Here is a 25,195-nt window from a genome sequence, read left to right as displayed (position 1 = left end):
ATTTAGATGGACAATTAATTTGAGTGCATTGCGGAGTAGGACAGTGGAGTTAGGAAGAATCGCTCACCAAAAAAGTGTCAAAAGTGAATTTTCTTGCGTTGGGCAAGTACTTTGCTTAAAAAATAAATAAATAAATAAATAAATAAATAAATAAATAAATAAAATATTCCTAGTTATTCTCTTTTCTTTCAACACTCTTACCACTCACGTCAGTCCCATCACCAATTTTATTTCTTACATAAAGATACTAGTTATTTAACAAATAGATTCCATTTTGCCGTGGGTGGCGTCCTCTGTGCGTTATCAGAGTACAGACCCTCGGCAAAATGGAATCTATTTGTTTTATACAATAACCAAGACATTTTAACTCATTTCGTGAGCGAGCATCGCGTTGCCTGAGCTGAGTCAAAATCTTTCCAGCAAACTCAGTTTTAGACTACAACACACATGCAATTGTGATCTTCTAAAGAGTATAATCCGAAAGGATTTCACTAACAATATTTTCAAAACTAACCTTTATTCCAGAAGGAAATCCTGACCCCAAAATATTACAGCATGTTAGTCGCTTCATTGCGATTTGTAATCGATTACTCGCCATTGCCGGATTTCTATCGGCGACATATTTCGACAAATATTTGCTTCCTTTTCACGTCACAACAAAGTTCTAGCTTTTTTATTCCTGGTTTTTTATTGGGCAGTTTTCCTTTCCTGCGAAAATTTGCCTGTGTTTGTCCGCTACTCGCCAAAACAGTTTGCAAAACTTTGTTGACCAGTCACTCTGGCTGGACTCTAGACTATGATCACGTGCGCCGGTCACACCACTCGATGACTTCAATCGTGCGTCTATACTCTAATCACATACTCCTCTAGACCAATCAAAACGCGAGTTTTACACAGTTCATTGTATAAATAAAACTACATACACGTGTCTTGGTGGAGTTCAGAATAACATAGCCAGTAAAGATTTTATGTGTTGCGATTTCGCTCTTTTTGAAAGACAAAACTTTAATTTATTGATCGATAGATTTATACATTCACTCATTGTTCTATGGAGTGTTTTCACATGACGTCACGGCGGCCATGTTGGTGTCCCAAAACAAAGAAATGGCGGCCATGTTGGTGTCCCAAACTAAACCTCTGGGAATTGAACTCTATTTTTATGCAAATACTTTCTTTTGTTTCAGTAAACCAAAATGGCCGGTAGTCACGTGAATGAAAACACTCTATAGTTTACTTATGGCTTATGGCCTTAGTGACAAAGTTCAGTTTTTCAGTTCCTTGCGGCTATCACTGCACTAGAATGTAGCCCATGGCTTTGATGTGCTTGTCTTCGTTATCTCCTCCACGTGTAGCCTCGTTTCCACACGTGTTGGAGTCGTCGTGTTTTCCTCCAGTACCAAACCCGATTCTGGAGTCACAAGTTGCACAGTCGTATTGGTTGTTACTAAGGATACTGATTCTTGCTTTGCCTTCGTTACTTCTGTCAGACATACAGTTAAACCCTTCCTTGTTACAGTTGGGCTGCAGGGAGGCTGAAGATCCAATCAACGACTTCCACGTGTTACGTCCCAGTGAGGTGGCGCGGTAATGGCCATCGGCGATCAGTGAGTACAGGGAGTTAGCGCGCTTAGAGAGGACGATGAATCTTGTCTCATCTCCGATCTTCATGCCGAGACATATCTTGGTGAAGGATGTGTTCCAGTAGGTTGGTAGCTTTGTCTCATGTTTGTCAAACAAGGTCTTTCCTCCTGTAAGGTTGAAGTCGTCCCGGTTGCTCCAGAGTTTAGAATTGAAGTGAAACGTTGGCTTGTTGAAAATAAAGGAAAACATGTAGGAAAATTACAATACGTTATCCACATTCACATATCCACCTTTAAAAAACAATAGCCGAAAGCGTACTTTGATAAATCTGCCTTGAAAGAATTCGGAGTTTCTCGAATCACTTTCATGACTTCCATTAACGTTTTTTAAGGATCTTGAGAAAGCACATTTTGAACGATTTCCGGAGTGCGGATGAAAATGTTAAACTGAGCGATCCAAATATCTCATAGAACTCGTAATTAAAGGTACAAAGAACGTATTCGTGACCTTCTTAATTCGTATATAAAGACTGATGTCCATATTCCTACATACAGCAAACAGTTGGTTGTCATGTGATACCTTATTGCCATCCGTTTTCATGACCAGCGTCCATCCGCCTCCTCCACACGCTCCAAGCCCATGGCTTGACATGTGACAGTACACAGGAACTTTTCCAGAGGGCATTTGGAGTAAATAGGCTTTGTTATCTTGGGAGGTCCTGATATTAAAAAAAAATAATAATAATAACAAACTTGGTAATGCTACATATATTTTGTATTCGTTTCTCCCCTTAACTTGAGTCCTAAGAAAAACATAAGAATACTTTTACATTGAATAACGATCTTTACTGGAAACATTCTATACGATACTGAATAGCGTTTTTTCTATCTTCTTTTATAGGGACTGTGCAATAAATAACAGGAGTGGTAAGGGAGGAGGGGGTTAGGAAATGGGAGAGAGGTGGTGAACAATAGGGCTTTACCTCGCTACCGTAGACGAAAAATTAAATATGAACCTCATTGTATGCCAAATAACACACCCATCCACCTAACTCCTTATGTGTTGTTACGTTTTCTCACTTCATATTAAGACTACCGTATTTTCTCGATTAAACGTCGGACTCTGATTAAACGCCGGCTTCGTATAAACGCCGGGTCAAAACCGCCGATTTTTAACTAAACGCCGGGTGCGTTTAATCGGGGCCCCAGCGTTTGATCAGGGTCCCGGCGTTTATGAGCATGTAATTAAAACTTAAGAAATTTGCACACATTGGCTAACACAAGCGAGGAGGACCTTGGCGACATTACCGTTTATAAGCTTAAAACTCTGCTTTCATATCATTTACTTGCTCCTACATCATTCATATATTGTTTATGTGCTGTTTGTTAGTGATACAAAGCTTGATTGCAACATGGTACACGTGCCGTACGTACGGTACCATAATACTGTAACTTTGGATAATCCTGGGAAAAATTGTCCAGCACTGACAAACTGCCCCTAGGTTTCCAAGGATCGGTGATAATAAATCAACCTGGAAAAATGGCTGAAAATCGCACTTTATTAATAAACGCCGGGCCCCCGATTAAACGCTGGCTCGAAAAAACGCCGGGTCAAAATGGCCGAATTTTAAATAAACGCCGGGGGCGTTTAATCGAGAAAATAAGTACTTCCTTTCTTACTTACAGGGCCTTGCGCTGTTTAAACAGTTAATTTAGTTGTTCTTGCAAAACGAAATCGACACGATCTAGCATTGAATACTTCTTGATTTTTTTTTTAATAAAACAGTAATTTCACTCACGCTTGTTGGATAAGAAATGATATGTAGCCAGCTCGGCGCTACGCGCCTCTATGACTATCTGATCATCTCATATCCAAAAGGCTCTAGTGGAATAATTGTTAAGTATTGTGCCCCCTCCCGTTTCAACTTTCCCCTCCTGATTTTCTACTAAAGATGCTGAAAGTGTGAAACTCTGGCTTAATAGCAAAAATTAAAACTTTGTCAAGTGTATACTTCTCAATTGTCAATGGGTTTGGCCAAAGCAGATGCCTTTAAAATCTAGCAATATCAATATGAGCCTCTCTGCCTTTATAAAACAACATGATATCCCTCGCTAAAATTGTTTCCTTGCCAATATTAATGTCAATGCCTAGTGTCTTTGAGCTAGCTTGGCTGACAGACTACCTAACAAAGAGAAAGCAATACACGGTAGTCAACTGTGTGAAGTCTGATACGGTTCCAACGTCACCTCTTACATCCCGCAAGGTGTTGTTCTCTCCCCAAATCTTTTCACAAAATTGTGCCAGAGCAATTTACCCAATGTTGTTATCTCAGGATCAACGTATATGTCCGCAGATGATACCCGCAGAATTGTTTTGTTCAAGGAGTTCTGTGGATGAGGTCACAGCTCTTCTTAGCAGAGCGCTTGAGGAGCTCGGTACACGGTGCAGATACAACTCACTATAACGCGCCTAAACGTCTTGTAAAGGACAGTGCGTTCAGAGAACTTGACCAGGAAAGTTTTGTCATTGTGATAACCATGGCTTCGCTCTCCTTGGGGTGGGGGACTAGCTAGCTAGTTATCACAACGGCATAGCTTTACTGGTCCTCTAGAACGCACTTCCCCCTTAATTCAAAACTTGAGGAGTGACAGTGGATAACAAACTCAACTGGACACGATATGTTTAGGAAATCAAGAAAGGATTCGCGAATAAGCTTAACCTGATAAAAAGCAGCCGATTTTTAACATGGGTTTGGACTTGTATTTCAAAATTACCTTGCCGTTAGTTAAATACGCTGAATACCACTTTGGAGTGGATGTACAGGCAGGGAAGATTTTTAAATTTTAAGCGTCACTGCATTGCATTGCCGCGTGACAAGCCTCGTGTAGCGGTACTCGAAGTAGCGAAGTGGGAAGCTGAAGTTAGCGGAAATGTACAATGATGCGAAGCTGTGACTGACCATTATGACAGGTCTGGGCCTTTTCAATTCATGTTTATAGCTTGAGTAATTTATCATGAAATAATACCGGTTGGCTGAAAGGGGAATGTCAGAAAAGAGATTTTCACAATTATGCAACAATTCAAGAACGGATAAAATTGAAATCGGGCACATTTTGAGACCTTCTAGGCTGAAGGAATATGCTAGTCATTAACAAGACTTTAATTAGGGTTTATCACAAGAATTTAAGTGAGGTCAGGGAATAGTATGGGAGGGAAAAAAAAGGGGGGGCTTTTCTCTGGAATTAGACATGACACTGATATCGGCATGAAATGAAACATAACCCGTGAATTACAAAACTACAAAATGTGTTAAAATTTAGCAATAGTTAACCGCGCCAACGCATCTAAAATCTCACCCAAAACCCGGTCTTTTAGCACTCAAGTCTAGCTTTCTACAACAAAATCGGCTTAATATCAGAGGAAGACAGCGATTCAAATTGATTTTTCATCTTCACACCATATTCATGCTGCACGCGAATTAGAATCATGGCGATCGAACATCTGCAGGAAATTATTTATGACACCCGCGAGCGGAAAAACCCCTTAAAATCGCACTTCTCGACTAATCGATCACTGGCCTAACAACGATACAGGACGAATAGCTTTTGAAACTCAACTCTTGCCAAATCTTGCTTGTATTTCGCCATATTACTTTAAGTCCCGGATGTTGAAATCAAGATTTGAAAAAGGGAAGGTTAACGTTCTTTTCCACCTCATATCTTTGGCTGGGTCAAAAAATTCCTGAAAATTTCACGCTTCCCGAATAGAAATCATCCCTAAGACCTACTTTCTACGGCCAAAGCTCACAAAATAATAATAATACTACTTCTACTACTACTACTACTACTACTACTACTACTACTACTACTACTACTACTACTACTACTACTACTACTACTACTACTACTACTACTACTACTACTACTACTACTAATAATAATAATAATAATGATAATGATAATGATAATGATAATGATGATGATGATGATGATGATGATGATGACGATGATGATGATGATGATGATGATGATGATGATAACAAAAACAAAGCAGAACAAAACACAAAAATAAAATAGTTAAGGTATATCCTTGAGTTTTGGAGGTCTTCATACTTACATATTTTTGTTATAAATATCCTTGCATGTCGGGACTACGTCACAGCATGAAGATGAAAGAAAAGGATATTTTAAACCAAATAAAAAAAGAACGCACAACACGTCCACAACTGTCCCTTAAATTTAAAGTAATGGTGTGTAGTTTAAACTGGGTTTTCTAAAAGCCTTGAAGAAAAAATGTCTTTGCTAACAAAGAAAAAGTAAGGCTATAATGAGATTGGAGCAAGGAGACCTGATTTTGTTGGCTGCGAACGAGTTTGAGCAGACGTTCCAAATAATTGTTTTAGCTGTCCCTGAGGAAACGGCTGTAAGGGCAAAAGAAAAGGAAAAGCTAGAAAGACAACAGTAAATTCAAAAGATACCTGGGCCTAGACAAGTCATCAATTAAGAGGATACTGATTCCTTTGCTATGGCAATGAGCATCATTATCATGCATAATCTTCTTGTATACTGCCTTTTAGCAAACTATCTCTGAGTTTCTTACTTTCCGTACCAGAAATAGAAAAAGCAAACGAGACAAAACATGCATTTGACTTCTATCGACATTGTGTTATATGAGAAAAGAAATAACTGTAGGCAGATTCCTCCTTAAGGAAAGGAAAACGTCAGACAAAAGCAAACCAAAACGTCACCTGGTTCACAGTCTCGTCCATTTCCGTAATATCCCGGCTTACACGTACAGTGGTATGATCCGTTAGTATTCTTGCACACAGCTACGGCACTGCATTTGTGTGTTCCAGTTTTACACTCGTTGATATCTAACATTTATGATAAATAGAGGAGAGGTTTCCATAGCAAAAGGAATTTGTTCATTAGACCCATGGAAGTTTAGTATGTTTCTTTACACAGTGGTCTTGTTCTCGACAAAATAAAAAAAGAAAACAACCGAACAAGGTTAGTTTTTTTTTTGCTCAGACTGATTTTAAAATATACGTCGTTTGTCAAGGAGAATGAAGAAGTCGAATATGTGGCTTTTTTGCCTGCAGGATTTTAACCATACAGTGTAAAGCCAGTTTACTGTACGACTGTTTATTATAAGACATGTAAATAGTTTAATCAAATAGTAAGTATGTGCAAGTTTTGTATGTGACTGTAATGCGTTCTTATCGTGCTGAATAAAATTCATAAAAAAAATAAGGGTGTTCTAGGGTAAGTTCCATTATTAATGTAACCTGAGTATCAGGCTTTCCTAAGGGGAGGGAGAAGTGGAGAGGGAGAGGACGGGAGGGGAGAAGGGGAGGAGGAGGAGAGAATACTTATATACAAATAAAGAACTTTTCCCCTTCCTCTCTTTTTTCCCTCCCTCCCTCTCACCCCCCCCCCCCCCCCCTCCCCGAAAAGCCTTATACTCAGGCTACTATTCATGGTGAAGAATACCCAGATGTTAGTATGTTACACCGAAGTCACGTAGCGTGCGCGTACTTGACGTCGAAGCTAAGTATTTTAAATCAGACAGGATAATCAGTACTGTAATCAGAAACTAGTCATACCAGTCTCACAGAGAGAACCCGTGAATCCAGTGGTGCACATACAGCGGTATCCTTTGTCTGTAAAACCTGTTTCACAGGTAGCATTGTTCTTGCAAGACTTCTTCAAACATGCTTTCTAAGACAAACAGACGAGCAAATATTAAATGAAAAATGACACACATAACAATTACTCAATATCTCAAAACTGGCTGCAAAATGATGATCCAAGTTTCCAATAAGATCACTGGTCTGAACACGTCTTGTGTGTCATTAGAAATTATAGTTATTTATTATTGATTAGCAGCCAGTGCGCATGTGTGGTAGTAATGTTACGGACCTTGCGTTATGGGTTGAAAATAACGATAATAATAATAATAATAATAATAATAATAATAATAATAATAATAATAATAATAATAATAATAATAATAATAATAATAATATATTAATAATATTGATATTGGTTAATAATATAATAGTATTGATTTCTATAGCGCTATTTCCACTAGTTAACCAATAGCGCTTAACAAAACTACCAAAATGGTATAATACTCACTAATATAGAAACATATGCAAAGTAAGTAACATTTAAAAGCGACGACTAATGAAGAAGGTCTTAACTCTCGTTTTGAAAGAACTTAAGTAAGCTATAGCTGTTATATCAACTGGTAGATTATTCCAAAGCGTGTGGGGGTACAAAGACTGAAAAAACGCGCTTTCCATAAGTTTCAAGATTGTACTTGGGAACCACTAACAATTCTTTATTGTTATTGCAGTTTCGTAAAGATACCCGTTATACTGCTAACATTTTTACGGAATACTGATAATACTGATAGGCAAAAAATACTCCTACTCGATTTAACCATGATTTGTATGATTTCAAAGGAAATCTCGTTTTCTGAGACGGAGGTTATCTAAGAGTTCTCTCCTCGCTTTAGGTTGGTTCACACGTACGACGCAAACGCAAGCGCAAGTGATGTTCAAGCATCGAACGCAAATGCAAGTAGAATGAGATAAGCACGCGCATTGCAGTATAGCAAGTAGCGGCAATCTTGTTCCAAGAGGTATCGTCACCATAGACCAGCATTTAGGAAGCGAGGACTCTGGGAACGATTTTAAAACTGGCAGAGGAGGACGCCATCTTGGTTTGAACGTCAGCAGCCGTACATATATATGGAACGACTATATGTTTCATCTTGCGTTTGCGCTTGCATTTGCCTTGCCCCGGATCACAAGTGTGAAATGCAAACGCAAGCCCAAATGCAAGCCCAAGGAAACGAAATATTTTCCATTTCTTGCTCTGGCGCTTAAGCTTGCGTTTGTATTTGCGTTGGCGTAGTTCACAGGCGTGCTTGCTTGCGTTTGCGCTGCTCATGTGAACCAGACCTCTGAGTTCCAGTCTTTTTTTTTGATGTTTCTTTTTTTTCAACCTTCACAAGTTCTCTCATCAAACATTTTATCAATTTTCAATTTATTACAACTACTCATTTCTACCTTTGCTCCGCGGTAAATATAGTCTGTATTTGGCTCCAGTTTGTTCTTTTGCCCTTCAAAGGTTGAATTATTCAGCTCGCAGCCAAATTTGCCATTTACGCGGGGCGTTTTCTTCAAGTTGTAACTAACGCAGTTGGGCTCCATGTAGCATAATGTTTCACAGAAATCGCTATCCATGACGTCATCGGTGCGAATCATGTGGCCTTTGAGGCGTTTACCATCTAATGTATGTGCAGGCTTAAATTCAAGTTGGCGACAGTCTTCTAAGGAAATCAAAGTGACACTATCGTTAACTCGTGGATATGGCGATGGAAGTGACCGTTGATGCCATGGGTTTAACTAAAAGGTGGCGTAAATGTATAATAGTTTGGAATGGTCTTTGAAATTTAATAGTGACGTTAATGTAATGGCGGAGACGCTATTGGAGCTCTTCACTCGTTTGTCCCCCATGGAGGGTGGGTGGGGGGGGGGGGGGGAAGGAATGCACCTATTTTTCTCTGACTATCTACAAATTGTAAAAACGGATTAGCAATGTAAGAAATTTATATATTTTTTTTTTTTTTCGAAAAATTAATTCATGTCACAAACTGGGTTAAGAGAGAGAAGACAGATATTTTTGTCATAAACAGGGTCAGGGTTTGACAGCCTGGGCAGCACATTTCCACTTAGGGACGGACCATTAGAAAAGTAACAGGGGTGGGGGGGGGGGGGGATTTTCAGTTTGCAGGAATATTTTTTTTTTTGCTCAGTGCTTGTGCAGGAATTTTTTTTTTCGGTTGATACCCTTTGCACGACTTTTTTTGTTGTTGTTGTTTTCCAGAAAAAAAAAAAACTTTAAATACAGGATTTTCAAAAAACATTGTACTTTGTGGGCTTGGAATGATTACCTTTAACCCCTGAGACAATATCTAAAAATTACAGCATGATGGTCAAAACTAAACAAAAACAACGAAATTAATGTCTAAGTAGTATCTAGTGCTGGTAGTAAAATCAGCCTCATACTTAAATAAAAGACTGGTCAACATTTTAAAATAATTTAAATCAAATTTCATGTACTGTCTGTTTATTGATTGTTTACTTTTTAACACATTTTAATAACAATTGATTCAAAATTTTTCAAAACTGTTGGCGCCTAGAAATCTTATGAAATATTTCATAACAAACACTTCAAGTAGTATATAATCTCAATTTACTTAAAATTTAAAAGTCAAATTCATGGTGGGATTGTTAATGTTTTTGCTTAATATTACATGGATACTCTTTTACTACAGACACAGTCCCCTTTCATTTTATACACGATAGAGTATCATTAGCGCAGCGAAATGTTGATTCTTACTTTATATCACAATGGTTAAAATGCAAATCATATCTTTTTGTATATGATCAGACTTATATGTATGATCTTGCTTCTTTTAAAAATATTTTTGTAGAATGTTTCATTAATGTGTTGGTGCTACTATTACTAGAATTTGTCTCTTTAACACTTTCGTTATAACATGATGCTGATGAATGAAACTATTCAATTCTTTCCACGTGTGCCTTTCTCATACACACTGTACTTTTACTAAACATACTTAAAGGATACATTTACTGCAAAAGCTTCTCATAGATATAAACGCAGTGTGAAAGGAGGAAGCCTTGTGGGGTGCATGGTTTCCCTGTACATTTTTGCAGTCCCTTCCCTCTTGTGTTCCTCTCCCACAGTCCATCATAATGATGCCAAACTCCATTGACCACCACCGCGCCTCTATAGTGCCCGCCAAGATACAAGGTACTTTCGATCACCAGATCACAAAGCACTTTGTGCGGTTTTAATTTGCCTACAGAGCACTTTGTGGTATTGACAATGAGCCACAGAGCATTTTGGGGTGAATAAAGTGAACACTTGCCCTTCAATCTAGATGCTCCTACAAGCGTTTAACAGGACTTCTTGAAAATGACTCAGTTTTTTTTTAAATTTTGTAACGATAAAGCACTCTGTGGCCCAACAAATAAAACTACAAAGCGCTTTATGGATAAGCTGATATGCTGGAAGCGTTTTACTGACAAAATCGTTTTTCTTCAAAACTAATTGACCTATTGCTCGTGATCATTGGGTTTACTACCAGTTACAAACACAAAACAAAATACTGAGTTGTAGTAAGGGTAAATTCCAGCCAAGACACAAAATGTGGGGCTGGTTTGTTGTTCGTGCAAAACAAACTTCCACAAAAAAAGTTAGATTTTCAAAACATTAAAAAGGCCATTTTGGGGCATTCTGGAAGAAATTTTCTGTCATTAAAACACTAAAAGGTATTTTCTATAATAATTCCTTATCTCCTTCTGCAAGAATTTTTTTTCTTCCCTCTCGGCTTGCAAGAATTTTTTTTTTTGGGGCATTTTAGCTTGCACGAATTTTTTTTTTTTTTTTTGTATTTTCCCCACCCCCCCCCCCCCCCCATCACTTTTCTAATGGTCCGTCCCCTAGACTTGAGTTAGCCTCACAAAAATTTGACGTATTTGGGTAAAGGAGGAATCAAACAAGGAAGGCACATTTTGGTTATGTCCTTGGGGGAGGCGTCACCATTTCTTTTTTTGGTTTTGAGGATTCAAATGTCATGCAGCACTGTTTGTGGCTGCCTCCTACCTTCAAATTTGTCCTTGTGGTGGATGTCCCCAGTCCCTCACCTAATAAAATACTTTTGATACTGGTGGAATGATTTCTTTGACCTATATGACCAGATTTAAGGGTAAGTAGTTTTACTTTGAGGGCTGGATTACGGTAAACAGAATGTGTAGTACCAAAAAATATCCATACCTCCCCCACCCCCTCACCGGAGGGATTTGATTTTACAGGGGGGAAGGTGGTCAGTTTGCCTTATTTTTCAGTGGGGAGCGGGGTGACCTAAGGAACATATTTCCAGAGGGGGTATAGTGGAAAAATTCGAGGCTCGCCAAGACTCTCTTTTATAATCCGAGGGTGAGACTTAATCTAGTTTTTCAAACGTGGCACATCAAAAATCCGAGTGCGAGATGGCGTGATCTAGAAATCTGAGGGCGAGACATCACTCTGTGCCTGGTGCTTATTATTCTTTGATATTACTTCGTTCAACCTCAAAGGGCTGGTAATCGTCCTCGATGGATGATTCTGTTCGTCCACGATATCGATGGAGCATTTTTACAGTTTTAGGAAACAGAACTTTCCATCAACTATATTTTCACTTAATTCTTTTTTTGACTTACCAAACGACTGATCAATGGAAGGGGCAATGTTTTCTTCTTATCAAAGCAAACACCTAAAGGAAAGAATTCTAAAGCATCTGGGGTGGAGTAAGACGGAAACACATTTCATTTGCAATTAATGTTGATCACTGCTGGAGTAGCTAGAGCCGTGTCTGATCGAAATGAAATGCCAAAAGATTTCGTAACGAGCTGACTTTTTTGAAAATTGCCGTTCCATTTTGATTTTGTACCAGAATTTTCGTATAGTTTTGGTCGAATGGATCGGTTTGAGTTTGAAGATTTTGCGTTTCAGGTCTCGATCACACAAGGCACAAGGCCTTATTTGTGAAGGATATTCAAAATATTTTCCTTACATGTAAATAGCTTTCCGACAACTGTAGAATTTAATTTTTATATCTTGGTCATTTTAAAGCAGCAACAGAATACTTTCTGAATGATGTTAGTTTATTAAAAACTTGCCCCGTTTTTGTAAAACACGCTGAAAATAAATAAATTCATGACGGGAAAATACTCATGAATTAAAAAGTTAAACTGTGACTGCACCAGATGAAAATAAGCACACTGACATTCACATGCTCGTGTCCCTCAGTCGTACTTCGCATAACTTACCGAAAGCGATTTCGATGCAATAAACGCATGATTTCGCTGAGTAAGATAAAAGTAATCCATAAAGCAACGGACAGGTACCGAACGGATAGCTTACGGCTCTGGAAAACGGCGAGTTCACTTAAAGCCAAAGAAGGTTTAGATTCTCTGATTTGCCAAACTAAATGATAATATCGGAGACGCGCAAATTCAGTTTACCTCTTGGTTTACCGTAAACCACGGATATGCAAATTTGTTCCACCGATATTAATGGTACAAGTATTCCTAAACGGTGTTGAAAGGCAACTGTGATGCTCAAATGTCTTTGTTATTTCTTTAAGTTAGGCTTCTTTACGGTAAAATGAAGCAGAAAGTGGTAATTACATCGCTCATAACAATGGTCAACAATTATATTTCCGTAGCCCGACGCGACGCGCGTGCGGCAAAGAAAATTTTCAATTATTTCGTCTTGAGTACTTGAGCATAGCGGAATTATTCGTATGTGCTTGTGGTAAAAGAAAATTCAACGGATAATTCAACAATTCTCGGTTTTCACTGTCACGCCATTGAAAAAAAAAAAATCGAAACCATTCCATGAATGAAGTCAAGAAATTGACATGGTATAGAGGATAAATAAATAAGGCATCTCTCTAAGTGTCAGGTCTGTGCGGCATTCCGTACTCGAGTTATTTGACAAAATGTTCCACATAAATTTATAGAGCTTAGTATGGAGTTGCCCTCTGAGGGGCACAAACATGGCGGCCGGAAATACGAAAAAACATCTCGAGTTCACTTTTCCCAGAAAAGAGGTTTGTTTGCCCTTGTGAATTTTCGAATGTTTAGATTAATATTTCTCCTTAAACTTAAATTGTTTAGAATGCTGAAAATCACCCGAAGAGTCATTTTTAAGATACGGAAAAGCTCTGTCACGGCCGTCCTCCTTATGTCACGCACGATGGAAACTCGGAAATTGAAACTGTTCTATTTTCAAAAGAAAGCACGACATCGAGCTAAGAAATTGTGAACCGACATATTTTTAGGTAATCTTTCCTTGAATGAAGGTAAAAATTTTATAGGCCTCCCAGTTTTGAATTCTAGATTTTGGTGACGTCACGTGAAAACCGAGAATAAATGAAAGGTCACAAACTTCTGTCTTCTCACCTACCGTCAATTCGACTTCGACATCAAGATTTACGCCTCGGTGAGTGGAGGCGGTTCACAATCGCTCTTAATTGTATCAATGTGCATTTGTTGAGAATCTTATGCTTCTCCTTCGAAGAACACCATTTTGTCAGTTCGTCAGACATTTGCTTCTAATGATGAAGAATGCAGCGAGACTGCGTTCAAAGCACTAAAAAAACCCCACAGAAATCTAACCTGCGATCGCAGACGTATTTCTGGCTGCGCTTCTTTCAGACGTGCGATTGGCTATTATTCCACTTCCGGTTACACGGGAGTGAGTGATTCATTTGCATACCGAACGCCTCTATCACTCGTGACGCTAAAGCATATCCACGAGTAAAAATAAGAATTAGTATCGAGTCAGGCGTGAAACCTAGAGTAGTTCGTTACATGGCAAATGCCAAAGTGAAATGCATTTTGAAATGAGTTCGTCTAGCTGAATTCTCATTTTGTATGTCAAACTGATGGCCAAGAAAAGTGGATTCATTCTCCTAAACAAAAGAAAAAAATCATAAACCAATAATAAAGCATCTCTCTGTGTATCTAGGAATTCACATAAAATTAGGACTTCACCTGCTACAAAAATATGGCATTTAGCTCACGCTTATGAGCCACTTAGCTTGTTAAGAAGAGTGTATACTGTTAACATCAGTCTGTGCAAAATAAGGCTTTGAATTCGCGGTCCACAAGCCATTAGTGCTATGTTTCTGTCAGATGTGCAATATCATTTTGGAAATGCTTATTTAGGGTTGTGTCCAATTCATGATTTAAGATAAGCCCCATCTATTAAGCCACGGCCTCTCTAACAAGTCCCCTTCTTGAGGCCTAAAGATAAATAGGCGCCAGTGTTTAACAGAAATTTTACGGTATCTCAAACTGAAAAAAAAAAAATAATAATAAATAAATAAATAAAAACACGAACAAACCATTCTAAAATAATAAAGCATCTTTGCGTGTATTTATGCATATAAATGTTAGACCAATCATTTATTCTGACAAGCCACCTGCTCCCGTTCTAACCCGCTAATTTGCGGCTTTGTTTGAGCGTTTGCATACCTTGTTTATTTCAGTTTATACAAAAAAAGATATCTTGACCGGAAAAAAGAATCGGTACAAAAGAAAAAAAACTGTATTGCCAATCTTCTGCAGTTTTGAGATCAAATTACTTCTAGTGCGAGTTGTTCAATTTTTTTAAATCTATGTCGGCCTATAAACTGAACAATAAAACCTTATGTCAGCTGCATGATACTCTTACAGATAATAACAAACTATTACGAGTCGATTCGCATACTTGCTAAGAAGTTCATATTGATGACAAACGTACTTTTGAAAAGCATAATTATTTATAAACAATATATGTTAAAAGGCGAGCGGTCGTATCGCGGTCATAAAACGTTTTAGGCCGTTTTTCCCAACCAGTCACTGGAAGTAATATATAATCATTAGTCCCATCACCTACACAAAACCGGACGTTAAAGGACAAACTGCAACGCATACAATCTCAAGCCAGCATGGCGATAATTAGTGCGAAATAAGACATTCGGTCAACTGATATTCTTGCCAATTTAACTTGGAAAACCCTTGATACCAAACGCAAACACCTGAAATTAGTCTTAATTTATAAAATCTTAAATAAACAATTCGCCCAATTTGAGTAATTCCTTCATAAGAGTTAGCGACTATAATAAACATTATCATTTAAAAAATTCTGAAACTGACCAAGCATTATCAAAGCCGTTATATAATAGTCTTAATCGTACACTTAGAATGATTGCAAAAATGTATTAAGTTGGAAATGCATAATTCAAGTCAATAACATGCACCAAATAATTATTTGGCGTTATTGATTTTTATACATTTCGAGCTTGACATATCTGTAGTGATCAATCTGTGTGAATTAGTTCATCGGTTGTTTTCTCTCACCTACGATTTTTGGTTAAAAAATTGTCGAGTGGCGCCGGATGCCTACTATAAGTGGGAAGTTGTGTGTTCGTATTTATTGCCCAAGCTATTTCCAGCAGTTTTTCCCTCCAGCGACATCGCAACTATTGTTTGAAAGCTTTGAGATTGAAATTAACGTTTTGCTATTGGAAAAGTTCAACAAAACATTACACTTGTCAAAAGCGGCCGAACACTGAGTCGATCCTCTCATCAAGGTTTTGCTCCAAATGAATATCCTTGCTTACATAGACCCCAACATCAGATCTGCATTTTGGAAAGTTGAACTTAAATTTGTCACTTGTATAAGCTTCCGAAAATTGTTGTTTTGATGTAACCCAGTCCTAAACAACAACCATTTCACAGTTTTTATCAGTTTTTCGACCCCGACAACTGTTTACGTACAATTCTGGATGTTTTAATTCTTATCATCTTTCACAGCAGCCGAAAGATTGTATTTTTTCTTTAGATATATAAATACGTGCCTTGCATCTTTAAGGAACTATTTAAAGGAAAATACAAGGGAAGAGCCTGATCAAGGTATGGATTGTTGGCGATCTACGATTATCTTTTGTCAAAGGGTTGCGAATACCTTGGCGCCCCTTAAAAATGTTCGTTAGATCAACGTTATTGTTGAATTGTGCAAAATAAAGCAATAAACATTAACCTAATTAGCGGTGTGGAGGCGCGGTGGTTTAGTGGTTTATAAAGCGTCGGAATATCTTTTTTTTTTTTTTTTTTTTTTTTTTTTTATTGAGTGCTCAAACAACGGACTATCGGACTATCGATAGAACCATTGGAAGATCGAATGGTCAGTGTTTCGAAGTAAGGTTGGTCGGTTATTTGCTGTGTTGTTTCCTTCAAGCGAAACTTTGTTCAACACTGTCTCTATACACCCAGGTGTATGAATGGGTACCCGCGATATTCTGCTGGGGGTAGCCCTACAAGGGACTGATATCCCATTCAGGGTGGAGTAGCAATACTCCCAAATGCTTCTTGCTACAGAAACTTGGTTAAGCTCCGGCCGAACGGGCAACTTAGGCTCGTAGTGCGACTTTAATTACCTTTATCTTACGTAATGAACAGTACCAACCTTTTGAAGAACAGAATTGCCCATGCGATGAGGGAAACAACGCTAATGAGATCCAACACATGAAAGCATAATCCTTGGTAGCGAAGGTTTCACGCTGCATAGTTGGCGTAGGAGAATTCGAAGGAACTGCTACCTTGATGAAAAGCTTCCCACCTTGGTGCTGTGGCACTTTACACGTCAGGTGTTAGCCAATCACAAGAGTGGCATATATAGATGCAATTACTAACAAGCGAATTAAAAAACCAAACTGCTATTGACTGACAGATGGGCTCAGTCGACTTTTTTTTGTATAGTGCCAGGTCTTCATGCTCCAATAATGCACTGCTGGAATATCGATGAACGCTACAAACCGTACAGACTTTCACTTGTCAAAACGACCTCAGGCGGAGAATTTGCAGTTAGCTATTGCTCACTACTAAAATTTTCTTCAACGCATAAAATGCTGCTTAGACGATTGCCATTAAATTCTGAGCCGTTGAAGTTTAATTTTTAAGTCACTAGACATGAAGTTGATATTATCGACCAATTCTTAGTACGATTGAATGATAACCTCCTTTCCTAAAGCAAAATCTGTAGTTCAGACAAGATAGTGATCCACGGCCCTAAAACATGCAAAAAAATAGTTTAGGCTGATCAAGATTTCTCTGTAAACCTGCCAAGAATAATTCTGAATAGAGTGTACATGTTTCATTATTGATCTGAGTTCAACTCCTCAGCCGTGCTTGTTATATAGGCAACTGGAATGCTTCCTGCAACTAAGAATTTGTAACCTTGTTATTTTTAAGTTAAATTATTATTATTTTTTTAATATCTGAATGCTTGGCCGCGTTAGCACCTTGTGTTATAAAAAACTTGTTAAGGGTAATTAATGGAGATTTTACGTAAAACATTTTTGCAGGGAAAACTGCTAATATATGTTAAGATTGTTGTCTCTGTCTACAATCTCCCTCCGCTCAGGCGCCTAAATAAGGGCGAAGGCAGTCAAAGGTCAAGAAACGCTAGGGAGTTTTTATGACTCCATGACTTTCACATGTAGTTGAAGACTTAAGATACAGCAAAGTAAGAAAGGAAAGGAAAGGGAAAAAGACGTGCTTCAAAAGAAAAATCGGTTAGTGGAAGCACTGAATATAACATCTTAGCAGGTGGCTTTTTGTATTTACCATAATGACGCACGTTTTGTTTGGTAAATCTTAAGAATTATTAAGAGATCTTTTAGCTGGCTGTTAGACAAAGTTCAGTGGCCCAATGAGACTTTTACTAAATTGACGTACATTTGGTGAGTTAGAGATTGAAGAGTAGCTATTGTACCAAGCATAATAAACGGAATCTATGTACAATTCTGACCAACTTGTTCAGGACGGAGGCCTCCCCGGAACAAATCTAGACATGATTCCCCCCTCCCCCCTCACCTCCCCACTAAAATGATGTTGAACGAAGTAGGAATCTATGCCTTTGATACGAGTTTTAAGGCCCAACATTGAACAACGGAAGGGTGCCGGCTGGGAATTGCATAACTAGCGACAACAATATTGCTTCTGTAAAAAGAGCCAAGGGTCTATAATTCAACTGGATAGAGATGTAAATCGTTAGCTATTTAATTACTGTTAATATGTATTTGTATCTTCTTGCATTGTGATTGACTGTTTTCAAGGATTTGGCCAAGCCATCTTGTGGCTAACTGAAATATTTGAGAGTCAGTGATTGAATGAGTCTTTGTACTGTATTAATAATAGACCAACGTACTTTTGACTTACAAAAGAGGGTTTAAAACGTGCCAATCACTTTTGTAGTCTTCACAGCCAATAACATCACGACTTAACTGAAAAACGTCCAATAACATCTCGGCATCGTTGATCAATCAGGTCAATTACATAATCAGAGAAATTTATACCATCTATTGACGATCCACAATCTACTTGACTGTGGATGACTTCCGCTCTGGTTGTCGACACGTCAGTCAATGTCACCTCAAACAGCCCTTCTCAGGACTACACTCAGCCACGTGATCACAATTGACGTACTCATGACGTTTGTTTAATCTATAAGGTTCTAGAGTTTTTGTCTTATCTATAAAATGTGCTTTCCTGGATTTACCTATTGAGTCACGTGAACAATTACTTCTCACATAAGTTGCCAATGCCAAATACAGTTTCCTTGCCTTGCATCAAAATTCCTAAGACAACTTCTATTTAAGAGAGACACGTTTACACTGTACGGATACGCCTGGCACTGCCGCTTCGGGATGTTCCCGCGGTACAAGCTCTGGCGGTTGAAGGATTCCTTGATGCCAGTAGCATCTTCCACCACCAGGGAGTCTTCCCATTGACATTTGCTTCTTCCTTTCTGAATCTGTTAACAGTTTCTTGCCCGTGGTGCAAGGAATTCTGAGTGAAAAAACTGTCAAAGATCTTAAACCCAGCTCAACCCGCAAGCTCTGAAAACATAGAGCCTTCACAATCTTCCTCGATATTGTGCGCATTTGGGACGTCTCGCCCACCTTTGGTAGTGAACAAAGGCTCGTATAAGGCTCCAAGGCAAAAGCGTAGACCCCTTCTCCGTCAAGACGAATCAAATTGAAAAAAGGGATATTTTACAGTTTACAAGATCTTCATGCGCCTTTACAAACTAGGACCTAGTCTCCATCGATATAGTACCCCGTCTCGGCTAGTTGCGGTGGTAAACAAAGGCTCGTAGATGGCGTAAAAGCGTGGACCCCTTTAGCGCCAAGATCGATCAAATTGAAAAAAGGGCATATTTTACAGTTTACAAGATCTTCACGCGCCTTTACAAACTAGGACCCAGTCTCCATCGATATAGCGCTACGTCTCGGCTAGCTGTGGTGGTGAACAAGACAAATCAAATTGAAAAGTTAGGGCATATTAGTCTGTTTTAGACGTTCAGTTAGTGGGGAGCGGCATGAAGAAAATTTGTGATCGTAAATAACTAGCAACACTTTATCCCTTATTCCTGTAACACTGACCCTATATCTCAGCTGATTTTTCAAAAGGTGGCCACTAGGTGAAGAACCTACTTCTAGCAGTTACTCCTCCCCTGACACCCACCGCTGGTTGGACTGCTGCCTCTGCTACCTCAGAAAACACTGGACTGTGAAAGGCTGTCTAGTATTAATCTTTTACCCTACAAGTGTTGTAATGTTATTGACTAGAGACCCCACGTGTTTCTGGGTCCCTGACTGTTTTCTTGGGCCACCCCGCAGACTGTTTTGGTGGCCATGTTTGAGTTCAGTGCGAGAGCACGTGTTGGACAGTTTTCACTTCGTCTCTTTCTTGAGAATATTTAAGGTTAAGGTTTAGAAGTGTGTTAGAGACAGATTTACAACATGGTGTCAGACGTGGGCGCTTTTTAGGAATGAACGCCGGATTTGCAAGCAGGTACGGAAACGGTGGCAAGACGTGTCCTTACGGCCGAAGAGATTGACGCGCTCCTGGTCCGCTCGTGCTGGATGCACACGCATCTGAAAACTAGGGGAAGTTTGTCGTGCAGTTTAAAATTTACCTTGTGACGAAAGCGAAAGATGAGAAACCAGATAAACTAAAGGTAAACATGTTACTTCATTGTGCTGTGCCAGAAGCTATCGAGGAGTATAGTTATTTTGTTTTCAACGCGGGAGAGAGCAATAAGTGTTATGAAAATGTCTTTAAGAAGTATGTGAAGGGGCTAGAAATGTTATCTATGAGCGACTGGTGTCTAATAAGCGAAACTAGAAAGAGGGAGAGCGAATTTATAATTTTGTGAGTGAACTAAAGAGACAGAAAATTACCGGGCAGAAATTACCGAGTTTTTCTGGAGCATTGTCTTTCACTGCGGCTATGAGCTGGTCAAACTTTCTCACCAAATTTTCTTCTAGAGATTTTACAATCTTGACTCATTGTTACAGGCTGAACTCAACAGCTTTTGTTGAAGGACATTTTTCATATAAGACCTGCAGGCAATAGTATTTAGACAATTAAATTCAATTGCATGCGTTAGCTTAGCAAATCAGTAAGAAATTTTAAAATATTACGTTTCGCCCATTTACAAACTGAAGCTCATTTCTTATTCGAAGGATGAGCAGGTGTTTAACATCTATGTGATTTACATGACGGTTACAAAGGCTGGGATATTTCCTAAAGTGAGTGAAATCCACTTTCAGAGAAAAATGTCTTGTTACACCATTCGTGTACAGTTAGTGGGACGTAGTTTGGGTGGCAGGCGCTAGGAAGGGAGAGGACTGAGGAAAATATGGTGCACGCGCGCCCTTTCTAGCGCTAGTCATGGAGGCTAATTAAGTGATACTTAAACTTCACTTTCCATTGTAAAAAATTTAAACATTAAAACGTTGCAGAAACACAGAAAAGTGCTCCTGGTTAAATTTTGGATGGCTTCACCCTATCAATCAACTCGACTAATTAACTGCGTGCCATAGCGCTAGTTTTGTTGCCCTTTTGTCTCCACCATATCGCCCGTCGTTCGAGGATGTATAAATCTTGAACGAAAGGGTTTGGTTAGGCTAAATCCCCTCCCCTCCCCACCTCAAGCATGTGAAGGCATGGGTTATTCTTTACTTAAGACCCCCCCCGCGAATTTGAAACTACCTATTTTTGAAATCAATGTTTTTTAAATCGTCAGAGTGGTTATAAGTTTGTAATGAACGAATTGCAGCTTTCACTTGTTTGATGACGTCACAATTGCGCTCAAAACTAATTGTCAGATGGGGTAAGAATGGTTCATTGTGACACGACGCTTAGCATGTGTGGTTGTAGCCTCTATCGTATAGTACTTGAATCTGTCCTGAATGGAATTGGTTTTGCTTTTATTAAAATATTATTAGGAAGTTTAATAAGTCACGTGATCTATTTTGTTAAATAATCCGTTTACTAAACATTGAGGTCAACCATTCAGGACAGATTCATGTAAGGCATAACCAGACAGTAAGAGAAACGTTCTAATTGATATGTATCATATGTAAACTCGGCACCCATTTTCCTTTTTTATGTTTGGGCAAAAAAAGAATCATAACCGGTCACGTGACATCTATTTTCAAGACCCGAGGTTAGAAGTGAGTTAAGATCATCAATTTCTGTGCCGCTGCCAAGTTTGGTGGTCTTTCAGTAAATTTCTGCAGAGTTAGAATTGATTCTGTTTTTTACCCAGAAATGCCCTTGACCCATGCCTTAATATGCTTGAGACTGACACGAATTTTGCGCGAACTGACAAGCTGCTATGTTTATATAATTATAACTAATCCAATCTCTAAGTTTAGGCCGCCATTTTTTTAAAGAGTCCCCATTTAGTATTTGAATCAAAATTTCCAATATCGAGCAAGAAAAGAATGAAATTAATCGCTCGATCAATCGATAAGAAACAAAAGTAAGATCTTAGACACCCTAACAAGTGTGTTCTCGTTGTTTAGTTGATTTTCTGGAGGAAAGAATTGGATGTACAATCAATTTGAGTGCATTTGGGATCATTTCGAAGGCCAGCGGAGTTGAGAAGGTTGGCTTACAAAAACTGAGTGTTCTTGCGTTGGGCTAATACTTTGCTTATTCTCTTTCCTGTCAACACTTTTACCACTTAAGTCAGTCCCATCGCCAATTTTATTTCTTCTATAAAGAAACTAATTAACACTGTATCCATGTTTCTTGGTGAAGCCAGAGAACATAACAAGTACAAATTTTTTTTGTTGCGTTTGTTGTTTTTAAAACTAAACAAAGCTGTTTTCTTATCGAAGGATTACATTTTTTTTGTCCTCTACTTTACTTTAGGCTTATGGCCTATCTGGCAAAGCTCAGCTTTTCCTTGTGATTGTTACTGCACCAGAATGTAGCCCATGGCTTTGATGTGCTTGTCTCCGTTATCTCCTCCATATTTAGCCTCGTTTCCACACGTGTTGGAGTCGTCATGGGCTCCTCCAGTACCAAACCCGATTCTGGAGTCACGTACCAGTATTGCAGTCATTTTCGTTGTTACCAACGATACCGATTCTAGCTATGGGATTATTTCTATGGGGACCCACAACGTTGAAACCTTCTTTGTTACAGTTTGGCTGCAAGGATGCAAAAGAACCGAGAAGCGACTTCCACGTGTTACGACCCAGTGAGGTGGCGCGATAATTACCATCAGCAATTAGTGAGTACAGGGAGTTGGCGTGCCTGGTGATGACAATGAATCTTGTCTCATGTCCGATCTTCATACCGAGACAGATCTTGGAGAAGGGTGTGTTCCAGTAGGTTGGTAGCTTGGTCTCATGATTGTCAAACAAAGTCTTTCCTCCTGGAAGGTTGAAGTCGACCTTGTTGCTCCAGAATTTGGACTTGAAGTGAAACATTGGCTGAGTAAAAACAAAAAAAAAAAGATAAATAAATAAATAAATAAATAAATAAATAAATAAATAAATAGATATGTAAAAAACATGTAGGAAAATTACAGTACGTTACCCTTTCCCATTTCCACCAATTCGTCAAAAATTTGCTTTAAGAAATCTGTTTTGACAGCATTCTGAGTTTCTCTACTCTATTTCATTGCCTTTATTAACATTTTCCAGTCGTTTTGGCCCGAGAAAGAAAGATTTTGAACGATTTCCGATGAGCGGATGTGTGGAAAATTACAATATGTTAATTACACTATTCCCATATTCAGCTTTGGAAAAACACTCTGTCAAATGTTTACTGTGATAAATTTGCTTTGAAAGCATTCGGATTTTCTCGAATGACTTTTATGACCTTCATAAACATTTTTCGAGGATTTTGAGAAAGCTGATTTTGAACAATTCCCCGTCGTTGAGTGAACGCTCAAATATGTAAAACTGAGAATCCAAATGTCTCGTACAACTCGTGAAGGTACAAAGGACATTTTCGCAATTCCTTCAAATATACGGATCACGATTATATTGACGTGCCTATTCCTATGTACACGTCAGCAAACAGTTGGTTGTCATGTGATACCTTATTGCCATCATTTTTCATGACCAGCGTCCATCCGCCTCATCCGCATGCTCCAAGCCCATGGCGCGACATGTTACAGTACACAGGAACCTTCTCAGATGGCATTTGGAGTAAATAAGTTTTGTTTCCTTGGAACCTAATAATTCCTTTCTGCTCCTAACTTGATCTCCAAAAAAATATATGACAGAACTCCTATATTAAATAACGAGTTTTACTTTAAAAATGTCTGTCACCATTCTATTGCGGTGATAATGAATCGAGTTTCTCCTTCCTTCCTTTTTGACGTAGATATGGCGGGAATCTCCTGCCAGAGATGCCAACGGTATGAAACACTAGCCTAATAACATGCATGAAACAACCATATATCCCTCCTTTAGCATGTCTTGAGTAGTGCCATTATTATTTAACTGCTAAAATCGACAAAGAAGAATAAAAGAAGCTAATTATAAACGCTTCCGCAAATCGTGACTTATTGCTCCTGGGACAACAGTTGTCTCAAAAATGTTTGACTTACTTGTGCTTATTGTAAATTTCCTTGCAGGAGAAAAAGGGCTTCCCCGCCAAAAATAAAACGCGGTAAAAAAACGTTAAGAAACAAGCACAGAGCGAAAGGCAAAAAATATAGTTAGAGCTCGGGATTTTACTACTAGTTCTACACGGAAGAACAACCCTTCCCTTCTATATGCGCAGTCTTGTCACAAGCCTAGACGACTTAGTTCATCGCCGACTGTGCCACTTGGAGACTCGAAGCGAGATGCGCACGCAAATCTTTCTTATGATCTACGCAAAATTTACCAGGCTTGACGGTGGGTTTCCCTTGAGAAATGCCATTTACAGCAGCTATGAGCTTTCCCATAGTTTCCTCCAGAGATTTTATGGCTTTCTCGACAGCGCTTGAGGAAGTCTGCCACGCGACCTCGGCGGTTACAATCACGAGTACAAAGAACCAAATGTTACGGAGTACTCGCATTTTTTCGATTAAATAGTTGATAAATGTTCAAGATTCCACTAGCGCAGTGTCTCAAATGCGTTGTTATGATCTAAAGTCCACCTCTTTTCTGTTGGGGATTTTTCGGAACGCGAAAATTTTCCTGACAGCAGTAAGCTACAGCCAATCAAAGTTAACCATAGTTCTAGTAACTTATTCACTCTAATGTTTTTTGTTTAGGTGATAAATTATGCTGTTTTTGGAGGGAGGACCGAAAATCATTTTACTCCTAAGAGGGACCAAAAGCAGTTGGCTGACATTTTACCACCATTTATATTTTTCGGCTCAATACCCTAAAAGGTACTGCCATACCTCTGTTTTAACGCTGGCAATATGGAAATGCCAACAATAAGCAAGGAACCGCACAACGAACATGACCAGTTCATACTCGTGCACAATATTTTCGTTTTCAATTTGTTTACTTTTTGCGTCATCATTGCAACATCACGAATGCAAAAAAACATTTTCAGTTGACATGCTATGTTCCCTGCATTTCCAAACAAAACGTTTGGCTAAATTGAACAAGAAGAGCAACTGGATTCCCCGTTTTCCTTCCTTCTCATCGGCTGATGCCTGCCAAGAAG

At 38.8% G+C, this 25,195-nt stretch overlaps 2 protein-coding genes and 1 pseudogene across 8 annotated transcripts in view; all 3 read right to left on the bottom strand.

The window, feature by feature from the left end:
* The window catches only part of LOC146487485 (putative skeletal organic matrix protein 5), a 139,891-nt gene that overhangs the window by 50,416 nt on the left and 64,280 nt on the right, over positions 1-25,195 (bottom strand). The window contains exon 1 of one of the 5 annotated variants that reach the window (XM_085088312.1): positions 24,419-24,616. The exons of 3 other annotated variants lie outside the window; for them this stretch is intronic. In XM_085088312.1, coding sequence (XP_084944438.1) covers positions 24,419-24,593 — 175 coding nt within the window. In that variant the 5' untranslated portion in view covers positions 24,594-24,616. Of the gene's footprint in view, positions 1-24,418; positions 24,617-25,195 lie in introns of those variants that run through there. One more of the 5 variants, XM_085088341.1, reaches the window with a different exon arrangement.
* LOC146487493 (uncharacterized) lies at positions 359-16,876 on the bottom strand. Of its 2 annotated transcripts, none has more exons than XM_085088448.1 (6): positions 16,680-16,876; positions 8,660-8,922; positions 7,187-7,301; positions 5,698-5,731; positions 2,161-2,299; positions 359-1,806 (listed from the first exon to the last, which is right to left on the bottom strand). In XM_085088448.1, the coding sequence occupies exons 1-6, from the start codon at positions 16,777-16,779 to the stop codon at positions 1,288-1,290; spliced, it is 1,170 nt and encodes a 389-aa protein (XP_084944574.1). In that variant the 5' UTR covers positions 16,780-16,876; the 3' UTR covers positions 359-1,287. The 2 variants fall into 2 exon arrangements, with proteins under 2 accessions (XP_084944574.1, XP_084944580.1); XM_085088454.1 differs by lacking the exon at positions 16,680-16,876 and adding an exon at positions 13,628-13,812.
* Positions 22,259-23,710, bottom strand: LOC146487492 (putative skeletal organic matrix protein 5; annotated as a pseudogene). The gene is made up of 2 exons (XR_014857835.1): positions 23,624-23,710; positions 22,259-23,010 (listed from the first exon to the last, which is right to left on the bottom strand). The product of XR_014857835.1 is annotated as a putative skeletal organic matrix protein 5 (transcript).

The sequence above is a fragment of the Pavona decussata genome, unplaced genomic scaffold, assembly GCF_977016875.1.
Source record: "Pavona decussata unplaced genomic scaffold, jaPavDecu1.1 SCAFFOLD_16, whole genome shotgun sequence".
Taxonomy (NCBI): Eukaryota; Metazoa; Cnidaria; class Anthozoa; order Scleractinia; family Agariciidae; genus Pavona; species Pavona decussata.
This window is presented reverse-complemented; position numbering and strand designations above follow the sequence as displayed.

Bases quoted from the DNA above. Each gene is read 5' to 3' on its own strand.
- LOC146487493 (XM_085088448.1), bottom strand. From the start codon at position 16,779: ATGCAGCGTGAAACCTTCGCTACCAAGGATTATGCTTTCATGTGTTGG. The intron at 7,302-8,659 runs GTAGAAATGAGT...TGTTTGTCTTAG, and splicing joins ATATTTACCGCGGAGCAAAG to AAAGCATGTTTGAAGAAGTC. The intron at 1,807-2,160 runs GTATCACATGAC...ATTTTCAACAAG, and splicing joins TGAAAACGGATGGCAATAAG to CCAACGTTTCACTTCAATTC.